The sequence below is a fragment of the Gymnoscopelus microlampas genome (assembly GCF_963454915.1).
Source record: "Gymnoscopelus microlampas genome assembly, chromosome: 6".
Taxonomy (NCBI): Eukaryota; Metazoa; Chordata; class Actinopteri; order Myctophiformes; family Myctophidae; genus Gymnoscopelus; species Gymnoscopelus microlampas.
The window spans coordinates 30,600,971-30,625,532 of NC_139943.1; the positions used below are offsets into that span (position 1 = coordinate 30,600,971).

At 43.4% G+C, this 24,562-nt stretch overlaps 1 protein-coding gene across 1 annotated transcript in view; it reads left to right on the plus strand.

The window, feature by feature from the left end:
* Window positions 1–24,562, plus strand: part of LOC311046665 (cadherin-13-like) — a 164,491-nt gene that overhangs the window by 44,737 nt on the left and 95,192 nt on the right. The window contains exon 3 of the mRNA XM_084059151.1: window positions 17,277–17,488. Coding sequence (XP_083915277.1) covers window positions 17,277–17,488 — 212 coding nt within the window. The remainder of the gene's footprint in view (window positions 1–17,276; window positions 17,489–24,562) is intronic.

Genomic DNA, 24,562 nt, shown 5'->3' on the forward strand with positions numbered 1-24,562 from the left:
TTTTACTGTTGAGCGACCCGTTCCAGAAATGTCCCCAAAATATAAAAAAATGTGAAAATAGCAGATGTCACAATGTGATGTGTACATGTCATTTACTCCGTACACATACTCAAGTAAAGTACAGATACTCAAAACATACTGTAAGTACAGTATTCATGTAAATGTACTTTATTACTCTCCACAGTGCTGCACGGCCAGTTGTGTGTAGGCTCTGTGGAGCAGATACAGTAGATGATGACATCATCCTCAACAATGTTTGCCTGCTATGGAGGCTCAAGAGAACAGCTGCTAGAACGCTCCTTAAGGTGTTGTCAATATAGACAAGACGTACAGTATATTAAAGCATAATATGCTGAGTGTGACTGTACTTTAACTCTGACTGTTAACATTCATGTGTATTTGTGTGTGTCTGTGCGAGTACGTGTGCTTGCATGCATGTGCGTGTGTAAGCATTCTGTATCTGTATGAGCAGGGTACAGTAAATTTAATTGTGGCTGAAGGCAGACAAAATAATTTTCATTAGCATGAATAAGTCAATATGTTTCCGTTATGACTTCAGGCAATTTTGATGAAGGTTACCAATGTCCCTTAATGTTGAACCTGCATAGATAGTGTGTCTGAGCATGACTCATAGAGGCAAGTTAAAGTATATTTGTTTAGTACATTTTATACACAAGGGCAATTCAATGTGCCCTTTTAATGCATAAAAAGGCTTTCAAAGACATAAAGGTCACTTAAAAGCATAAAACACAGAAGAGAAAGATAAAAAGATAAGCCAGAAACGGGTGTAAGCTGAATTTTGTTGTTGTTGTTGCTTGATTTAAAATAATCATCCTTTTGTTTGTTCCAAGCATACAGCTAATGACTAAATACCTAAATATGATTTTTGTTTGTGTGTTCATTTTTACTTCTGGGAGTTAGTAAACCATTGGGTGATTTGAAGATGATCACTTCCAGAGAATCGATTATACGGTTCTCTGGAAGCTAGTGCAAATATCTGATAATTGTTGAAATGTGTTCAGCTTTCTTAGATCTAGTTAGATCTATAGCAACTGCATTCTGAATGAGCTGTCTGATAGGCTTTTAGAAGGGACCTGCGAGAAGAACATTACTGTAATCTAACCTGCTTGTGATAAAAGCATGTTGCACGATGTTCTTCTTCTTTGGACATGAATTCTCTAATTATTTCTAGATTTTGAGATGCTAATAGGTTGACATTGTCATTGATGTGGCTATTCAACTTTTGACCCGATAACAATTGAACCTATTTTGAACTGTGCCAGGGAGCCCAACCCAGTTTTTCAGTCTGTTTAGTATGGTCAGATTTGAACACAGCACTAACATCCAGTAACACCAGGATGGAAGCTTTGCCCGAGTCAGTGTTTAGACACAAGTATTTTAGAACTTTAATAAGGGCAGTCTCAGTGTGGTGACGAGCACGAACTATAGTGATTGGAACGTATATAAAATTGTTGGAGAAGACAGCTTTTTCAGTGATTTAACTTGAAGGGATGAAGAGTAGATTTGATATAGATGTGTTACTAATTATAAACAGTAGACACCTCTAGGTTAGACCCTTTCAATAGAGGCTTAATAACTGCAGCGAGGCCTGGTGACACATGCAGATTTATGTAAATACTGCCAGTCTCATGCAGTCTACCATGGAGCTCCCTGTGGAATTCCTAGCAGCGGGGCCCTGTTGGCGTAGACCTGAGTTCAAGGACAAGTGGCTGCCTGTGAGAAACAAATGCACGCCTCACATTCTCTCATTCCATCTCTGTTTTAACACCACTCTTTACTTTTATTCCACCATCTCGGTCATTACTGATAGATGGCCTTAATTATTAATAATTTATGTCATAAATGAAAAATAAAAAGCTGATTACAGATCAGACCAAATCACAATTATTTGAGATAATCACAATTATTTGAGGAAAATCCTCATAATCATCAAGTTGACAAATGTTAATACATTTTAACTTTTTTTTTGTGGAAATAGCAGATCTAAAATCTCACAAGCTTGTAGATCGGCTATTTCCACTATTACAAATATGTCAGTCAGTTCTTTGTAAATGCAAGCTATTTGTCATATCATCTACCCTGTGCAATTTTTGTTTACGAAGCCTAAAAGCCTACATATTTATTTTAATTTATTTATAAGTTCCAATGTTCAAAGCCAAAAACACCAATTAAATCGTTAATCGCAATTATTTGTATGACAATTAATCGTCACGTTAAATGTCATGATCTTGACAGCCCTACTTACAGATGAATAACTGATGTCATACTGTAAATGAAAATAAAAAGCAGATGCCTCTGTCAGACCAACATTACCAGATAGTAGTTGACCTTAAAGGGATAGTTCACCCAAAAAATGACTTATTTTCTATCAATTACCCACCCCATGAAGCATTGAATTCATGGAGATGTTTTTGTTTTTGACGCATTCCTAAGCCAATAATTTGATGACCGGGTGTATTTCCGGTAGGAGACACAAAGAGACTCCTTTGAGTCTCCTACCGGATACATTAGCATCTTTCCGCTGGTAATCAAATTATTGGCTTAGGAATGCGACAAAAACAAAACAAAAAACTCCATGAATTCAATGCTCCATGGGGTGTGTAATTGATAGAAAATAAGTCATTTCCTTTAAGTTGACCTTCATCAGAGAAACCTGGTGGCCAGGGCTTCTTTATCAAAAACACGAAGAGAACATGGGAAGTACTTAACCCTCAAGCTTTTTCAGTGACATCAATATTCTTGAGTACACATTTTATTCATATTAGACATTGGCATCGGTCATGACAGAGGGAGAAGGATGCGAGAGGACATGCAGGTGGCAGGAGTGACCTAGGAAGACGCAGAGAACAGTAGTACAGTATATGGAAACAGATGATCCGCTGTGGCGGCCCCGATGGGAACTAGCTGAAAGAAGAAGAAGATTGTTCATGACAGCGTGGGGGTGTTCCTTTATTGACTATGGCTGGTTTGAAATGTTACACTCCGTACAAATTTGTATTAGATACCTCAATTCACAAGAATGAATTTAAACACATTTTGGAAATCATGCTTTAAAATGCATTCAAAGTGCATATTACCTCTTCCCTGGCAGTTTCTCGCCTGCGTTCTCTCTAACTTTATTATTGAGCCAATTTAAAAGTACTTGAATTCAGATACAGTCTGATGGTTTCAGATGAATTTGACAAATGGAACAACGGTCTGCAATCTGTTTTACTTTCACTTCTTACTCGCTGCTGGGTTCAGCTTAAAGATTTGCATGATGTATTGTTTTATCCTTCCAACACTTAGTAGTAGCAATTGTGTTGGCACATAAAGTATGAAAACGCACGCACGCATGCATGCATGCACGCACTTACAATTCTCAATTTCCTCAATTCACAATTTCTCTCTCTCTATCTCTTTCTATCAATGTTTTAAGTTGTATTTGTTAAATGATAAAAGCGCTGAACCTTATTCACATGTGATCAAATCATCCATCATGTGAAGTATTAGGTTGGTGATTTATTTCCTGGTAGGGATTCTGTTTACCATCTCAGGTACGTGTGTGTTTGTAATAATAATAATAATAATGATAATAATAATAATAATAATAATACATCAGACTTATATAGCGCTTTTCAAAATAAATAACTTTATTAGGAGCGAAAAAGTTAAAAGGCTAAAAACATTACTTGGTCCATGCAAGACATTGCTGTCATTATGGTACCAACAATCTTGCTACCATAATTGGCAGCCACAGACATGGAGTGTACACGAGTGTATGACCTCAATGGCCAAGCAGACACATGGCCCAACTAACTCCACATTTTCCCCCAAAATTCCTCAATATTCTGCCTGTCAAACCAGCTGCTTCGCATCCCATCACTGTACTTGCAGGATGTACAATTAATATCAAACGCATTATGCTCCAATACTTATGCAAATCACTTCGCCACCTCAAAATTCACGTCCGGGTGTTTCTTTTTACCAGCCAATCATCATGCACCTTCGTTGCCGAGCCCCAACAGCGCACCTCCCCCACACAGCACAAAGAACGACACAACAGATCTACAAGCTAACAACGCCTTGCGCGTCTACGTGTTGTTGCCTTGCAAATCCACAAGTGACCACCCTTTCACGTTGCCACGTCCGTTGCCACGTCGCGCTGACGTACGCTAAACAAGCGCTGCCGTGCGCACTATGCGAACGAGCCCAAAGGCGCGCAAAAATAAGCCGACCATTGCTTAGACACAAAGTCAGACCTGGCAACGCAGCCTACGCCAATCATGTGTGAGAGATCTACAAGCTATGGGGTAGAGACGCCGTGTGCCATGCACCGTATCTTAGCAACAACGAAAGCGCTCACTCCCATTGGTCCTGTCACGCTAAGAGCAGTTTCCAGACAATGGCATCGCAGAGAGCTTGCTGTAGTGTTTACATATATCTATGGCTCTAGGCATCAGTCAGTCGCAGCGACGACGGACAGGGCGCTGTGATAGTTGCCATGTAGCTAACGCTAACGTGGTTGTCATACCTGCAGCGGCTGTGCAATCACTTTGTCAACAATATTCGTGTGGTGAATGTTATTATTGCTGCTCCGTCAGTCCATTGCAGATGATGTATGTTGTGGTATGTAACGTAATGGCAGGACCGCCCCGTGCAACGCACGTTTAGGCTGCATTATGTTGTAATTTCAGATAATTTCGGTCCGACTAGGGCAGTGGCTATCCCCCGCCCCCCCCCCCCCCTACATCATATTTGAACTGGGGACCCCCCCAATTTTGTTTGACTCCGTTCCACAAGTCAACATTGCGAAAATAGCAGATCTACAAGCTCACAACCCTCACGTTGAGAGGCGTTGTGAGCTTGCAGATCGGCTATTTTCAAGATGTTTGCCTCTTTCTTATATTATTTGACAATGTGCCCAATGTTTTATAGTATAGTTTGTTGACTACTTTTGTTGCAGTAATGGTCTTTTCCTTTACTTTAGCTTTTTAATTGTCTCCGCCAGGCCGAAAGGCATGGCGCCAGAGTATGTTTTACCCCCTGTCCGTCCGTCTGTGGATAGCTAATCTCCCCCATCGTTGGCTTGATCGCAGCGAATCTGCCCCCATTTCAATACACGCCGTCTCCGTTTGTAGGTGTGTGTGTGTGTGTGTGTGTGTGCGCGCGCACACGGCAATTACTTCAACGCGTGTGTGTGTGTGTGTGTGTGTGTGTGTGTGTGTGTGTGTGTGTGTGTGTGTGTGTGTGTGTGTGTGCGTGCAGTACTGTGCGTCTTCTGCTTATTAAAAGACGCATCCAACTCACCATTCGTGTGTCCACATGCACTGTTGTGCAAACACACAAAAACAGCCGCCATCTCCACACACATTCCGTGTGTGTGTGTGTGTGTGTGTGTGTGTGTGTGTGTGTGTGTGTGTGTGTGTGTACGCGCGCACACACGCGCGTCGCAAAAACACACAAACGGCCGCCATTTTGACCAGATTATACAGGGTCACACATTTCCGTATAACACCCGCCACCAAAAAGATGTATGATGATTCATTGTATTATTATTTGATTATTAGATAATGATTACACATGCCCCATGAATATTATAAGATCATATATCTTAATCACATATTATAATCATATGATATAATTAATCATCATAACTTATTAATAATCATAATAAAATAACAATATTAAATAACAATATATTGCCCATTTTCCCCCAGCCATTTCGCCATTTATATATGTATATATATATAGAGAGAGAGATAGATAGAGATAGAGAGATAGACAGATAGATAGATAGATACATAGATAGATAGATAGATAGATAGATATCCAGAAAAGTGCAGTACTTGAGCACATGTAGTTATTTACTCACCTCTGTAATTTAATTCATGACTCCCAGGATCCATTCTCTTTTGGACTCCTCTTAGGACATGCTTATGTCTCCTACAGACTACGATAGGCTACTTTACAGGTCACACTTGGACCATTGATAGGCAGGAGTAGGCAGCTTTAGCTTTGTAAAAGGTGTGAATGGGCCAGCCAATGTATCACTTCAGTAACGTCACTGGCGGCCGGCGGCTGTGTCTATTGTTGTCGGAGCAGAATTCATTTTCCTGGCAAATCTTCACTGACCGGGCCATGGCCCCACTAGCCCTCATGACGCTACGCCAGTGATCGGCGCTGCCAAGTGGTCTCTACGTGGGCGTGGGCGCTACGTGGGCGTGGACGCTACGTGGGCGTGGGCGCTAGATGTGAGGCCGGCGCAGCCGGCCGAACTTCTAGTATGAATAATCAACAATCCCATCCACCCTCTACCAAACCAGCCTACTATGGGTCACTTGCATATTGTGAAAAGTAATGATTTAATAACAGATTTGTGTGGTGATTTGGCAGTCCGTGGTGGAATGTTTATGTGTTATAACATTCATAATAAAATTCCCATGTATTTCGGATCCATAGCTGTAGCCCAGTTTTACTGTGACTTGAGAACAGATGAGGCTCACAAGCTGTTGCTCTACTTTCTAATTTTGGTTCTCTGTCCCCATGTACACTCCTGTCATCCAGGTCCTATGTGTGGACTGGTGTGTGTGTGTGTGCTCTGTTCTCTGTGCATGGCAGGGTTCATAGTGGGATCATGTCACTCTCAGGTCTGTAATGGTGTTTAATTAATCTCCTCCTACAAACTCAAATACTGAGACCTGCAGCTCCTTTTATACTGTAGTTTTAATTGGACTATAAATCAACATGTGCTTTTTGACAAATTACTGTAATTTCAGGAAAGGCCAGTGTGTGTGTGTGTGTGTGTGTGTGTGTGTGTGTGTGTGTGTGTGTGTGTGTGTGTGTGCGTGTGCGCAATCTGCGCATATGTGCGTGCATATGCACATGCGTGCGCGTATATTGTCATGTACTGTAGCTGAGGATGTGAATGGAGCAGCATGTTACTCTCTAGTGCACCAGACCACATGAGTACATCCACCTGAATTTGGGTCAGCCTGCCACTGGAGGCTGCTAAGATAACAGAGAGAGGGAGAGAGAGAGAGAGAGAGAGGGAGGGTAAAGTGACGTAACATCCATTTCTTTCATCCACGATAAAATAACACGTTGGGAAAAAATATATAGTAAGAGAAAGTAATGATGACATTACTATCTCATGTCTTAATCTAAATAAAATTAGCATTCATACAAAGTACAGTACGAGCAGTGTCTGCAGTACTCTGGGAATATGAGGTCAGCAGTTGTGTGTGTATAGCTATTTTATACCTCTGTATGTACTAAAGGCACTCGGGTGGTGCGAAGTTTCACCGCGAAGGTTATGGGTTCGAATCCACCGTGGTGGATATGGCTTTGTCAAGCGTCTACTCTATACGAAACCGATTGGCCCGTGTTCGGGGGAGGGAAGCTGGGTGGAGAAGGTGATATTTGTCACTGCAACGTATACCTACGGGCTGGGGTGGGAGGAGTAGGACAAAAGCTCTACGTCCTCCCGGTGGTGGCTCCTCACTGGCAGGTGAGTCAGTAGGATACAAGAGCAGTGACAACACACACATGTGTGGGGAGGAAGTAATTGGCATAATGACTAAATTGGGGAGAAAAGGGCTAAAAAGCTCAAAATAAAAAACAATGTTATACCGTATGCGTATGCCATGTATACTTTACTTATGCTCTTTGTCCCGGTTGGGGTATAAGGCCACAATCATACACTACCATTGAACGCAGTCTGGTGGTGCTTTGGCCTGTGCTTCATCCCAGGAAAGCCCCACCTCCTTCAGCTCCATCATTACTGTCCCTCGTTCTTTGGTCTGCCCCTCTTTCTTTTCCAAATTGGGGTCCATCTCAAGGCAACTTTGGGTAACCTATCATTGGGCTTCCTCAACACATGACGGAGCCATCTTAACCTGCGTTTCTTGTAAAGGGACATATGCAAGCTGCCAGTGCCTGTCTTCCTCATTTGAGTTCTTATTTGGCCAAAAGAAGTTGCAGATTTGAGATTTTACAGAAGCAACTATTGTGCAAGACGTCAACCTTTCTCATGGTGTGAGGCTGGCACCATGGCACACTGACACCATGGTACACTGGCACCTTTGTACACCGACACCATGGTATACTGGCACCTTGGTACACTCTGGCACCCCAATAATTGCCATCAGATGTCCTAAGAGACGTTCATGCTGAGACTTCAATCACTGTGCCCAGAACACAAGGATAGACATGCCAAGACCACATTGTTCTCTCTCTCTCTCTCTCTCTCTCTCTCTCTCTCTCTCTCTCTCTCTCTCTCTCTCTCTCTGTCTCTCTCTCAGAAAACAACTTTTGCTTTTGGGAAACTAAGATATACTGTAAAACTCTTAATCTCTCTCTCTTTCTCACTCTCCTCTCTCTTTGCCTTTCTTACATCCTCTGACAAGCCCTTCCTCTCTGCATTACAATATTTTTAGGCTCTGCTTTGGATTATCTACTTAACAGAAGATATATTTACATATCTGATGCAAATAGGAGTTCTTCTGCAAGAGGTCTAGCAGACATCATTGACAGTACTCCCTGAATGATAAATAAACTCCACATGTTTGATTCAGTGCAGGCTGTTCACAAAGACTCTGTTCATTAATTAGTTACATGATTTCCTTAATTGCAGCTTTGAAGACGTTTAATGTGCAGAATCTTTGCAAACAGATGCAAATTACACATACATGTGCATGAACATGTGCGTGCATGTGTGTGTGCTTATTATGAATTGTTACGTTTGCAGATATAGCTAGCTCAGTCGAATATGTGTGATGCTTTGAAATGGTAATAGTTAGTGATGCATGGGCTGCCCCATTGCCCGCAGACCCTACGGATTGAACCGTGGGGCGGGCGGATGGGTCAACACAGAAAAAAAGAAAAGAAAAAGCATTCTGAAGTACCATCAAGTGCTCTCACGTTACAAAGTATAAAAATTCAGTTTGATTTTTGGTCAAAATAGTCTTGCAATGTGTTTGTTATCTCATCAACACCATCAGCATTACTACCATAGCAAAATTATTCTTCCTGATGTGATGGACTGGAGCCCATATTATGTGGTCATTCACACACACACACACACACACACACACACACACACACACACACACACACACACACACACACACACACACACACACACACACACACACACACACACACACACACACACACACACACACACACACACACCCTTCTCTGACTTTGAATGCCAAGTCCTTGAAATAGACCTATGAACTAAGGCATTCATAACTATTTAGAGCCACTGATTACAGTGAGACCTATTTGTGTAATGTATGTGTGCATGTGCACACGTATACAAGTGTGTATGTGTCAGTGTATACACCATATGTGCGTTAATCTACCTACCTACAGTATGTGCTGCAGCCTGTGTCTGAGCCAATGTGTGTGATCCTAAAAGATCACACACCTACCCATGTGTAGGCGGCACCCAGTAACCATTTAGAGGCCATGGGATGGATTATTGTCCCTAATTTAGGGACCAGGACCTGAATAAGGATCAAACGTTTTGCCTCGCCATAAAAAAAAAGACGTGCCATTTCCAAAAGGCACATCTTGCACATATAATTGACGGCCAAACTCATGGGGCTACACATGTGTGTGTGCGCGGTCTCCACGCACACACATGGCCCAACTAACTCCACATTTTACCCCAAAATTCCTCAATATTCTGCCTCTGAACCGGCTGCTTCCCATACCGTTACTCTACTTCCATGATGTACAATAAATATGAAACGCATTATGCCCCAATACTATGCAAATCTCTTCCCCAGCGCGAAATTCACTTCCGGGTGCTTATTTTGGTCTGACATCAGAGAACCCACATATTTGGGCATAACTGATATAGGCAGCTCCATATATGGAGATGTCTGACACTATCTGACATCACCATAATGACAGGGGCACAGCCATCACGGTCCCATATTTGGGCATAACTGATATAGGCAGCTCCATATATGGAGATGTCTGACACTATCTGACATCACCATAATGACAGGGGCACAGCCATCACTATAAAGGACCTGGATGCCCTGGCCAATGCCAGTGTCCTCAGCGACGCTACCAATGCCACACACGTCCACGTGTTGTTGCCTTGCAACTCTACTGCACGTAGCCCCTACCCCCTCTACTGCACGTAGCCCCTACCCCCGCAGAGCACACAGAACGACACAGAGACAACAGGAAACTTTACTACGCAGTACACAGAACGACACAGAGACAACAGGAAACTTTACTACACAGTACCCACAACTTCGCACGCAGCCATGGGACCACGCAAAAAAGCTATGCTGGGCAAACGCACACGAATCCGTCTATCAGGCAGTGCATGCCCCACAAGAAGAAACCATCACACGCCAGTTCATTCTCAACTCCCCTGCAGGATATGGCAAAACCTTTACCTTTAAGGTCATTGCTGCTACGATACGCGCAGAGCATGGCATTGTGCTGTGTGTGGGCAGCACAGGCTTGGCAGCACAGAACCTGGAGGGTGGTAGGACCGCTCATTCACGATTTAAGATCCCAATCCCCATTTTCCAAGACTCTGTCTGTGCCATCAACGCAGAGTCCAATCTGGCCAAGCTCATTAAAGACAGCAACTTAATCATCTGGGACGAGATTTTCAGTGTTGACCGCTTTAACGTCGAGTGTGTGGAAAGAACACTGAGGGATCTCATGCACTCACAGCAGCCTTGGGGTGGCAAAACTGTCCTCCTGGGTGGAGACCCAAGGCAAACCCTCCCCGTTATCAAAAGAGCAGGCAGGCCCCAGATAGTTTCAGCATGCATCCAGATGTCAACACTCTATCCTCACATGAAACACCACAAGCTAAACCTCAACATGAGAACACACGCAGCAGAGAAGGACTTCTCCCACTATCTCCTTGCATTAGGGGAAGGAACACTCCCACACGAGGAGGACACAGAATGGCAGGTCCGCATTCAACCCCACCACTTGGTTCACGATCTCCAAACTCTCATTTCATTCACCTTTCCTGACTTGCAAACTGGATGTGTCAACAAAGACAACCTTCTCAATGGCACTGTATACACTCCTCTGAATAATGACATTAGAGAAATCAACAACATATGCCTGGCAGACTTCCCTACAGAACAGAGAGTCTACTTTTCAGCCGACACAATTCTGGAGGACGACCACAAGGACTCCATGCCTGTGGAATTCCTCAATTCACTGACACCCTCTGGAATGCCTGATCATAACCTCAAGTTGAAAGTAGGAGCCCCAGTCATGCTGCTGAGAAACCTGCAAGCAGGTCCCGACCGCACTCTCAAGAATGGCACCAGAATGGTGGTACTGCAGATGATGGACAAAATCATTGAGTGTGAGATTGCAGCTGGCACAAACAGGGGTGAAAAAATCTTCCTCCCAAGGATACCTCACTATGACAGAGATGAGGAGCTTCCCTTCACCTTCATCAGACGACAGTTCCCTATCCGCTTAGCTTTCTCTGTTACCATCAATAAGGGGCAGGGGCAAGAGAACGAACGAGTTGGCATCTACTTGCCTCAACCTGTGTTCGCTCATGGCCAACTCTACACAGCCTTCTCCAGGGGAAAGAGAGCCAGCGCCGTCAAAGTTTTCATTGTGAACAATGATGAGGGAATTACTGACAACGTTGTTTATCCCGAACTCTTTTATTAATCCAAACATGCTCATTCAAACACTTTGCATGTGCTGCTACTCCCTGATTGCATAGTGACAAATGACCTTCATTCTTCAACATAATTGCCATTGCCTTTGTTTGTATTCTCCCCCCAATGCAACATACTGTACACCTGCTCCTGATTAATGCTTCACTGTTAATGTTATTCTGGATGTCATTTCATTTCACTGCTATTTTGCCTTTCTCACATTTACATGTTGCCACCAACACTGTCCGACATCACACCATGCCAATAAACCATGCTATCTAACAAACAATGCAATCTCATTTCAATCAACAACAACCCGCCTACATTCATACCCAATACTTCTCTTGCCTCAATCACATTACTCAACACTACTACTTCCTTGCACACTACATGTACACACCTACACAGTGCGACGTCGCGCGGACGCTAGATGTGAGGGCCGCGCAGCGGCCCGAACTTCTAGTCAGTATAATTTAGCGTGGTGCAGATTGCAACATGTCTCACTATTGTAATGGCAACACTAGCACTTCCCAACACACACACTGTTTATCACTCTAGAGAGTCATAAACACAGCTCAGAAAATAATTGGCCTCTCTCTGCCCTCACTGGAAGACACCTTCAGATCACGCTGCCTCCTCAGAGTCGGAAGTATTCTGAAGGATTTTCCTCACCTCTATCATCATCTCTTTTCTCTGACATTTGAAGGCGCTACAGGGCCTTCCAGGCTCAAAAACGACTTTGACACCCGCCCCAGAGCTGAACTGAAGTCACTGAACTGAACTCCATAAAACAGTGTCCCCCTCCCACCACCCCCATAACATCATCATAACAACACCCCACAACACAGGACTATACAACTGGAATAGTATTTCCATGCAATTATGGAATGTGCAATAAGGTGCAATACCATTTGGTAGATTTAATTGGTATATAAAGTGCAGAAGCAAGAAACAGTCTTCAAAATTAAATTCAAAAGTTTAAAAGAGGCCTGGGCCGTAGCGTGACGGTCCAGGCACCCTAGGCTGCAATGCCAGCCTGACAGCGTGTCGTGGGTTCAACTCCCGTTTCCGACGATCTTTGCTGCGTGTCACCCCCCCATCTCTCTCCCCATTTCCTGTCAGCCTACTTTCCCTATCCCTCTCTAAAATAAAGGCATAAAAAGCGCCCCCCCCCCCCCCCCCCCCCCCCCCCTAAAAATAGTTTAATAGAAATCACAACGTTTCGGTCCATTAGACCTTCATCTCAAGATAACCTGATGAAGGTCTCTGGACCAAAACGTTATGATTCCCATCAAACATTTTATTCAACTTTTTACGGAGTGCGGGGGACAGACCTTGGTCTTCATCATTCTGCAGGTGTACAAGAGTTTTGTGTGTGTATATAAAGTGCAGTCATGTTTTTACAAGGTGCAATAGCATTTGGTTTAATGTACAATAATGTTTTTTGATTATTCTTTTATCTTGTGGCAGGTGTGTGCGTGCATGCATGCATGCGAGTGTGTCGGATGAACCAATTTAGGAGATGCACAGCACATATTTGTTGTACAATAATGAGCAAAGATAAGATATTTTAATTGAATGAGTCATTATAGCATCTGGCACAAACTCACACACTAAGTTAGGCTTTAAGTCGACATAACATCTGGTACAACCTCATACACTAAGCTAGGCTTTATGAGTCATCATTGGCTAATAGCCAGAGGAGAGACATTTCTTTCTTGGAGGGTTAGACAGTCTATCTTATCTCAGTTTATCATCCTTTTTATGGTGTAAGTTAATGAGAGGAGAGAAAGTAGTGTGACGGTCTTGTCTGCTCTTGGAATTGAACAGGTGGTGTTCAGTAATGAGGTACACTGATGGTTCTAATTCATTAAAACAAAACAACTTGTGGAGTGATCCAGTTGTAGACTTTGCTTTAGACTGTTCCTCTGTCCAGTACCTGGGACTTTATCATTTGGATGTGCTGGCTTTCATTGGATACTAGTTGGTATGGTGCTGATTTTGACGGTCACCAGTCGTGTCATGAGCTCCCATGGGTATGAACTTTAAATGAGACTCCAATAGAATAACAATGATGAGGAGGGCAAAGTGTTGCCCCATTGTGTGTGTGTGTGTGTGTGTGTGTGTGTGTGTGTGTGTGTGTGTGTGTGTGTGTGTGTGTGTGTGTGTGTGTGTGTGTGTGTGTGTGTGTGTGTGTGTGTGTGTGTGTGTGTGTGTGTGTGTGTGTGTGTGTGTGTGTGTGTGTGTGTGTGGTCTAGTGACAGTGTCCTTGGTATTCCTGGTCTGGTTAGTGGAACAGGATGGAACTCGGGGAGAAAGAAAACAAGGGACAGACTGAACCTCAAGTGAAAGACCCTCATTATTTCACCATCATTACAGTGTCTCTCTCTCTCTCTCTCTCTCCACATGCACACACATACTGTACAGTATAAACCCAACCTGTAGGGTTCAGATTAGGGTGATTCACAGAGAGAAACAGACAGCAGGATTCATGAGAACTGATTGGATCTTTGAATATACACTGTGACAACAATGAGACACATGACTCATGAGACAAAGTCACATCTACAACACCATCAGTCCTCCACAAATTATTCTTTTAAATAACATGCTATACAATGAACCACTCAAACCCATGCATAACCTCCATGGTGAATGGTGATTCTGATGTAAAGGATGTTACTGTATTATGGAAATTAACAGCTACTGTACCTTATCACAATTTCAGCTGTTGAACTTCGAGTAACTGATCCATTCAGTACGTGCCAGCTTATCATAATCAGCTTTTTTCTAAGCTGGTGAATTATTGAGGAACTTTAAACAATTTGAAGCTAACTCACACTGTAGAGTAACTTGCCTATTCTATGGCGTTGACACTTTGAAGACAAGGGACAAAAGACACTAAAATTGAATTATTTGACCGGAGGCCTGGGGTGACAGTGACATTTATCTGTGAGAGCACATGGAGAGAGCACTGTGTGTCATAATTATGTGCAGATATTTTTCTGTCACCACTCACCAGTAATTAATTGAGAATTGTGCACCTTGAGCTGAGAGGAAACAAACAGTGGGAAGGCGGTGGATGGTAGCAAGCACAACGAGGGAATGGTTTCAAATTGAGGAGATATATATTTCTTGTTTTATTTTATTTTGATTTAGTTATCGATGCAGTGCTGCACTTGGATGAAGTAAGGCAGGCTGCCAGTTATTGTCACCTCAAGAAAACAGTGAGACAATGAGGCAGTGAAAAGTGAACCCTTTTCCCACTAGGGATAAAGAATGACATAGTCAGCACTCTGATAACAAGAGAGTCTAAAAGCCCGTTTGTGGCTCTGCTGCTCCTATTAGACCCAACCAGACTAAAAGTGGTTTTAACTGACTAACAAAAAGAGAAGGACACACATATCCAATTATAATGTCTGATAGGTTTTGCAACAATGCCTCTTTTAATTTGCAGTTGTGATATACTATCTACTGTATACTGTATATTATGACTATAATGGCTGTAGTTGACCAGTATATAAATCTGTTGAATAAGTGAAAACAAAACAATGTGCTTGCATGAGTAGGCCGACGAGTGGGCCTAAATAGGCAGCTCCAAAAGAACAAACGTTGAATGTTGTATGCAACCATCATAAATATAATGATGAATGTTTATTATTATAATGAGCTGCAGCTTATTTGCATTTAAAGCTACAGACACAACTAGAATAGTGTGCTTCTCGGAGTACAGACCTCCGCCAGGCCTGGTTGCCTACCCAAGGGAAGTCAGTCATGGGGTGCAGCCGTTAGAAACAGGCCCCGCCCACAGATTTGTGAAGGTAATTACAGGCAAACGGCATGGAGTGTCAAAATCCTGTTTGACGGTCATTGTCACATGACTCAGGAGACCATTTGTGCCTAATTTGGTGGGTGTACGTTTTTGTGGTGGAGGTTCTTCCTTGGCTCAGCGATTAGCTGTACGCATGCACACACACACACACACACACACACACACACACACACACACACACACACACACACACACACACACACACACACACACACACACACACACACAGGGGCGAAAACATAATCTCCCGCCCCCAGGCCGCGGCTGCTCCGACCTGGCAGAGATTTTTTTTAAAAACCTGCCAAGAAAACGACTGAAACAGAGGGGTAGAGGCATCCAAGAACGCATAATCTGAGTCGAATTTTCAGCACACAACTTCAAAAACATGTTTTGAGTAACTCCAAGAGATCTGTATTATTTTGATGAAAAGCAGAATAATACATGACCCTTAATGGGATATTCTCCATTCACTTTTTGGGCTGAAAGGAACTTTAATGTCACATAGTTGAGGAAGAAGTGCTGCGATCCATTTTGTGCAGTTTCATCACTGAGCCAGCACTCTGAAGCTGAAGTGGAGAGGAGGTGTATTGGTGGTTGTGTATTGCATTCTGTCATTGTTGTCTGACTTCAAAACCTCCTCTGAAATACCCCCAAAATCTAACAATATTAAATTCCTGCCTTTGAAATGACACTGACACTATGGAGCTGCAATCTGTGGGCTGTAAAGAGCAGGTCCATGTTATTGAAATAAATCTGAGGCTTGTAATAGGATTAGAAATGAACACATTCACGATTTGGCTTATAGAAGTCAGAATATCGTTGCTGTCGAACAGAAACCTTGTATTTCCAAAACCATTACTTTTCAGGAAATGGAAAAAAGAACCTGTGTTGTCCTCTCCTCTTCACTCCTCCCCATTCCTTGGGACATATTATACTGAGGGAACATTTGTGTATGTCTGTGGTCAGAGAGCAGTCACACCAAACAAATTCATCATGATCCAATATTCAAAAGCTAACAAATATAGTTTTTATCCAGGTACCAGTTTTTGACCATGCATACTCACGCATGGTCCAATGCCTATTTCAGACATGCTTCTGGTGTGGTGTCACCACAGCGACAGCGGAAAAGATGAATCTTTCTCACCGCTTTTTGCTGGCTCCGACTGCTGCCAAAGCGGGGAAAGTGGCGGTCAGTTCTATGACATGGAAGCAGAGTACCGCTGCTGGCGTGAATTCAGTGTAATATCAGAGTCAATTTAAAGTGTGATACTTATGAAAGTATCATCTCTATCATCTCTTTTAACACCCGACAGCAGGGTCAGTAATGCTGCTGATGCCTCTGCAACTAACGTACATTTTTACTTTCTGACTATATTGCAGACATCTGTTTGTTACGTGGGCTACCTTTACTTTTTGGATACGATTTGTGGAAAAAGGTAATAATCTCACTCTCCCAGAGCTCGACGCAGCGGAACCTCATCTTAGAGAAAATAATGGAGAGTGAGGTTCCAAACGGAGCTAGAGCGGAGATCATTATTGTAGTCCAGAACACACAGCCCTTGCTTGACAAGATGATCACTGAGTTCATTTCTGAGACTTACTTTGGTTTGAAGTTGTGGATCTCTTGGGCTCTTATACTTTGTTCATGGCTGCGTGAATCTATCTTTCACTTTCTTTTTTTATGTGACTGATTCCTCCGGGGTTTTCTATTCTATTTCCGCTATTGGAGTTTAATAACACTGTGTCCATTCTGTGCTTTCTCCCTCCAGTTGAGTTTGACGACTGTGCGACGAACGAAGGCGTGACGTTTGAGGTGTCGGACCCCAACTTCCAGGTGGACGGGGATCTGAATCTGGTTCCGAGGCAGGACGTCCTGTACTACGGACCTGTCATGTTCATCCACGGGTTGACCGCTGACGTGGATGACATGGCACAGGTGGACGTCACTGGACTGCCACTCAAATCTACTCACAGTTTACAGGTGAGCACACATTTATAGCATGGATGTGTATGTGTATAAACTTTTACTGTATATGCACACATGCTCATTACGTGTGCCTCTGTGTGGAGATGTGGTTTGGTTTTTAGATGCACCTGTGACAAGGTTGTTGCAAGGTTGTGTAGGCCACGTTTATGAAGAAAGACCTCTCCTCCTGACTTCCTCTGCTGGTCCTCCTTGCCTCCGTCAACTCCAACCTGATTAGGAGGAGTTTACAGGAGGTGTCATCTGTCTTCTCTGCTGCAGTCCTCGGTGTCCTGCTGATGTCATTTCCTGTGCTTCTAATGAATGTCTCTTATTCACAGTGTCATTCACCTCTCATGTGTCGATGTCTTCCACTGAGGGTTATTTGGTTATCTTGTCTATGGTGTTACCTTGGCCTGCAGTAGAGGACATAAGTGAATTAGCGGCGGTATGGTACCTCCACTGTGTGTATATATCGTCGCTGTCGGGTGCAAACCTAATATGCCCAAAACTGTTATTTTTCAGGAAATGACAACCAGAAAGAATCTATTTTCCCATAGGAACACAGATTCTTCCAATAGCTCCAGTAGTTATTATTTAGTCACAAGCTCTTGTTAATACTCATTGGTTCAATATTTATAAAACTCACAGACCGACGTAACCACTTTCACTTTAAAATGTTTATAAAGCAGGGCATTAATTTATGGAAAAACATAAAAAGACCGTTTGTGTGTGCGTGTTCTTAGCTAAAGATGGCAATGTCTGTCTGTCCGTCCGTCCGTCCGCCCGCCCGCCCGCCCTTCCACCACTTTCATCCCCAAAAACATAAAAAATATTCTGGCTGCATTGCCATGGAATTTGCTGTGCAACTACTCATCATGCTCAATCCACCTGCCCCAAAATACCACCTTGTTTTTGTTTATGTACTCGTATGTATTTGCGTGTGGGACAAGGGAAGGAAGAGATATATTTGTGTTACTACTTCTATGAGACACCATTTCAGTTTTTTTCCTCCAGTGCATCAGTCCAAGTCAGATCAGCAGCATCCCTCTTTAGAATATTTCTGTTACGTCTCTGTCTGTGCTAGAAGGTGCGATTGTCTGACCCTTCATGTAATTCCTCTCTAATATAATACAAGGAGGAAACATCCCCATTCATTGACATAACAAATGGTATCATGACCGGAAGTATTGCAGTCTAGTGATAATTGATAAGGTCTGTGATAAAATGAGAAGATAATCCATTTTTAATTTGTGGGTGCAGGCTGTTAGTTTGGTGTAATACAGGCCCAGGGGGAAAGAACCAGCTGATGAATGGGTTCTATTATGAGCAAAACTCTGAATTCAAAGAGTAATTTATTCCCTTTTTTCACAACCAATCAATATGAGAATTAATGGAAGAATGCATTTCAATTTAACACATGCACGATAAGATATCGACTTTTATGATCTTTCTTTGTTGCTTTGGTGCTCAGCATTAATTAATCTTAAACTCGTATTTACATTGATGCAATTAAAACACATTTAATGCTAGTGCCAGAAATATTTATGATAATAGTAGCATATATCCGCTGAACATGAATATAAATATCTTGGCAGATGGATTGATGAAAATGTAATTTAAATTTAAATACCATATAGACAACCATCTCAGGAAAATGCGACAAAAAGTGTGCTTATTTTGCAGAAGCAGAACCAGCTTCTTGTTTTCTTTTTTTTGCAATTTAAATGTTTATTGATTTTTCAAAGTGGTACAGAATGTAACTCTGGTACAATGCAGCATATTACAACAACATTAGAATACAGCCAGTCCAAGAAAATAAAAGGAAAAGCACAGCGTAGCTTATTAAACCACGTTTTGAAACCTTGACCAAACCCTAAACGTGATATGGCGGCTGACAGGAACCCCCGTTCCGCCCTGTCAAATGCCGTCGAGGGAGAAGGCGGCGACCGGGGTGGCGCCCGACGCGTGCCGCCACGTGAGGTCTAGCAACCTCCTCAGGTTATAGCGACTCCTGCACAAACACAATGTCAGCTTGTTTATGTTTAAGATAAGTCAATATTTTCCTTCTTATAACATCCATTCCACGATTGAATTCCTCTCTTTGCCTTGGCCGCTTGCAACACTTTCTCCCTCGCAGAGGAGTGCAGAAAGCGAACCACCACAACCCTGGGTGGCTGATTCGGGTCAGGTTTGATAGCTGGCACGTGATGTATTCTCTTAACCTCATATTCTGCATTTCATTCAATCACCGACTGCGGTTCTCTACATTTTCAATACGGTTCCACATAGCTTCCATGAGCTTGTCGTGCCTCTCACTAGCCGCGTACAAATACGCTGTGTCGTCCTCCATATTAGAGATTCTTCCCTCCATAGTAGTCCCTTTCTCCTGCTCTTTCACTTTTTATACCAGCTCTGCTGTTGTTCCTTTGATCGTGCATGGATACATCTGTAGCCACCGCGCTTAAAGTAGCGCTCATCTTGCTGATTTTAGCCATTAGCCATTATTTCCATTGTAGTACCTTATTTAGTTGTTTGCACTGGTCACGTTGTTGTTGAGCGCGGTGTTATGGAGCGGTTCGTTGTGTTCCTCATGAAATATTTAGAGGTAGCAATACAGCATCTTATTGGTAATTGTAACCAATGGGTTGTGTAACAAACCATAATTAATTTCACCCTTTTAAGTCAGAAAAGGTGGAGTAGATCGTGTCGAAATAAGTTACATTTAGTGTTGGGTTTTACGGAGCTCTATCAGAGTGCAGCCATCTTGCATGGTGTTCCCACGTGACCCCAGAACCAGCTTCTTTATGGTTAGTATGATTGTTGAAGCACTTATGATATTTGGATTATGGGAATGTAATTTATAGAAATGCAGAACCTTCCACTCTTAAACCCCTAGACACAGACTATCATTATGTCCTCAGACATATTACTGGTGATAGCTATATGGTACTCACCATTAAGTAACGTGGGTTGTTCTTCTCTGGCAGAGAGGTGTAATAAACACTGGTGTCTGTTCATCTATAAAGCCCTAGTCAGAAATATAACAACGATGGATTGGAACTTTTGACTTTTTTGACTCAAATGTCTTATGATTAAGGTCCCCTGACCAGAGTCTGAATTTGGAAAGTCAGCCTTTTATTTTTGCCCCCAAATTCTTGGAATGATCTTAGACAAATCAATTCTTTCCTAACCTTTGAACAATTTCAAACCATAATTTCAAACCTCCCCATCTCAATGTGTAAATAAATGTTTCAATAATAATAATCTAACTATATAAATGGCGACGGACTTCCGCACCCTCGGTGTCCACACCCCACAGCTCTGTTATCGAATAAACAACGCACCGCCAGACCACATGTCGCCAACTGACTCGCCACGGCCGCCGCGCTGAATTTACGCCTCGCGTAGGGGACATCTCACTGCACACTACACCTTTTCCACCGCGCAACATAATTAATTCTACTCACCAAATGTCGGACAAAACGGAAGGGGAGGCAGCTTCGTACCGTTTACCGTGCGCACGACCTCATCACCACAACAGCAGCCAGCCGCTGCGGGGGTTTTTTCCTTTTTTTCAAAACTTTTTTTTTGGTCACCATTTTCTCCAGGCACCATTTCTGGTGTAACGTGCGGCAGCATGCGCTGGGTTGCGCCGCCATTGCACTCTGCCCATCTCCTCCACACCAACACACACGCAGCTCCTTTGCTTCAACCCCCCCCCCCCCCCTTCTTAGTACCTCCTTTGTTCCACCCAGGCCGTTACTTTCACTTCACTCATGTCTCGATCACACTATGTCCGTCCTTCACGTGCCATGTTCATCCCAAACACAAAAACAAACAACTCGGGTTGCCAAGTCGTTGGCATGCCAGGTTCTCTAAAAACAAGCGCCAGAAACAAGCAACCACCTTCATGAAAAAAAAAAAAACACAAAGGGGTCCGCCATGTTCCAGGGGGGTCCCCGCGCGTCCCAACACTCCACAGGGGGTCCGTCGACCAGCAGGGGGTCCGCGGGGGTCCCCCTCAAACATCAAAAATATATTTTTTTCAATTTTTTTTTTTTTTTTTTTTTTACTTTTCCACAGTTTTACTCCAGCAATTTGAGTACCCCAATATACACGCGGCCACGCTGGGCCCCGTGCGCGGCTGGGGTTGAGGGGGGCGTAGCCCCCCGAAACTCTAGTAATATATATATATCACAAAAAAGACAAAGCTTGTTTCCTTGACAAGAAAATGTTTGAGAACCACTGCTGTAATGTGTGATGCCCCATTATGTGAGCGGGACATTAAATCTCCGCACCACAAATGAGTAATGACTCATATCAAATACAGCATTGAGAGAGGAAATGACAAAATGGTCAAGGATGTGACTTGACTGCCAAAGCAATTCTTCTCTCAGTCGATGACGATGACTCAGTCTGTCTCTGTCTTTGTCTCTGTCTCTCTCCTTCTCTTTCTCTTTCTCTGTCTCTCTCGTGCACGCACGCACACACACACCGATCTTTCTTTCACATGCATGGTGAATTTGTGTTCATGGCACTTTCAGCACTGCACACTTAAATGAACTTATAATCATAAAAAGAGATGAAGTGACAGATGGACAGATAAACAAGAGAGAAATACAAATATATAGAATCAGGGCTAATGGGGTGGCAGTCATTTACGAAGAGGATACATTAAAGATTCCTGGCTGAATTCTCTTAGGGTGTCACTAAGCTGAAAGTACGATATTAATCACAGAGAGAGAGAGAGAGAGAGAGAGAGAGAGAGCGAGAACGAGCAACTAGATCCTGGACTGGAGCAACACCAGATGCAGAGGGTGGGCTCCAAAATCTCTGGCCCACTGACCCTCAACACAGGAGCCTCCCCAGGCTGTGTTCTGAGCCCCCTTCTCTTCTCCTGTACACCCCCAACTGCCTGGCAGGGCTCCAACCTTGTGGTCAAGTTTGCTGACAGTAACAAAGGTGATAGGCCTGATCATTGATGACGATGAGACAGCCCACAGGAGAGAGGTGGACAACTTGACACAATAGTGCCAGGAAAACAACCTGGCCCTCAGAACAAAATATTTGTACTCTTATTCAGTGCAGTACATACACAAGATGTAACAATAAAGAAACATTGAACCTTGAGAGAGGGAGAAGGGGTAGAAAAGCATGATGATTAAGATGACATGATAGATGGGGCGGTAATCCTAGAATGCCTTACGGCGGACTGTCCTTGACGATAATGTGGCTCTTTGTCATTATGATCCACGTGCAGATCACGGATTGGTTTTTAAACGTCATATCCACCATTTCTCAGATCAGTGGATTTGACAGCATGCTCCATCTGATGCACGACCCACAGTTTCCCCCCTAGCCTTCCTATCAATCCTTTAATCACAGATATCACACAGCTATGACCATGTGCATTAAGGCAATTGATGAGGTCACTGCTTGCTTGTAAACCAATAATGGACCTTCTACACACACTGCTTTTAGGTCTTTAGACACTAATAGGACATATCATCTCTTACTCAAACAGCTGTGCAGCGCTCCGTGTAACCCCTTCAGGCCTGCTTGGTGCAGTCTGCGTCTTTTGACAATTGGAAGGTCACTCCTCAGTGGATTCGATACCGGTGGTCATTTCTGAGATCACTGTGTGTGTCTTCAGTATCTATATGAAGGCGGTTTCATATAACGCTCCACTTACTGTCTGTCCTCCCCTGGCTGAAGGTAGGGTAGAGTGATGATTGTGGTGGTGCTAGTGGGGGGGGGGGGGGTAAATTGTGTGTGTGTGTGTGTCTGTCTGTCGTCTGTCTAGACTGCTTTCTAGACAGAGGTAGCAGTAGAGCTGCAACTATTGATCATCTTCTTGGAGATTATTCTATTGATGACTTTTTTATGCGCCAAAGGCAAGGGATTATGTTTTCACTCGTCAGTCTGTCCGTCCATCTGTGAAGAGCTAATCTCGGGCACCACTGGACCGATTGGTATGAAACTATGCACGCACACTCCCGGGAGGCCAAGGAAGAACCTCCACCCAGAATTTTTTTAATCAGCCTGTTATAGCGCCACCATGAGGCAGACTTTTGCAAAACACATTTTTTACTACTGCTAGTGACCTACAGGTTTTGTGCAACCCTCACGCAAACCGGTACACATTATCCCATCATATTTTTCATATTCCATTCTGATTGGCTACGATTGGCCTCGGTTTGCGGGGGTTTGGCCACATTGCCGTGAAGCTTTGCACACACTCTCCAAGTAGCCCAAGGAAGATCTGGCACCCCAAATGTTTCAAATCGGCCTCATGGTGGTGCTATAACAGGTTGCAACAAAGCCCTGGGTAGGCAACCCGGCCTGGTGTGGATCTGGGCTCCAACTTTTCTGTTAATTAATCGAAGAATCGATAAGTTAATCAATTAGTCTGAGGAGTCGTTCTGTTGTCTGGACACAGATTCTCTGCTGGCTGAAGGGAGGGGGGTAGGGGGGTAGGGGGGACAGCGGTAGCAGTGATGTCCTCTCTAGGTCTGAGCGTTAGTAAACAAATGGCTCCATTTTGACCTCCTGCCTGCTCTCTCTGTCATTCTGACAGGGGTGAGAGCCTCCCCATGCTCCAAGCCAGCCACCAGCAGCACTGCATGCTGTGTGCCTGCGTGCGCGCGCGTGCACACACACACACACACACACACACACACACACACACACACACACACACACACACACACACACACACACACACACACACACACACACACACACACACACACACACAGCCAATTAAACATTGCACAGACAGCCTTATACTAGGAAGGACAAAAGAGAGACTGTTTATGATGCAAATTAAATCACTACAATCTCAAGAGTTTTTTAAACAGTGTTTGAAACAGCTTGACTCGCACTTGTTTTTGTGTAACTTTCAACACATTTTCACAGCTCTTCACCTGTGACAGCTTTTGTTGCTGTGGAGGATGGAATGCATAGACTAAGTCACTCTGCGATATATAGTATAAACACACCGTGTGTGTGTGTGTGTGTGTGTGTGTGTGTGTGTGTGTGTGTGCTTTTTCTACAGTGATCAGACTTCCTCTCGAGGTCATACATGTT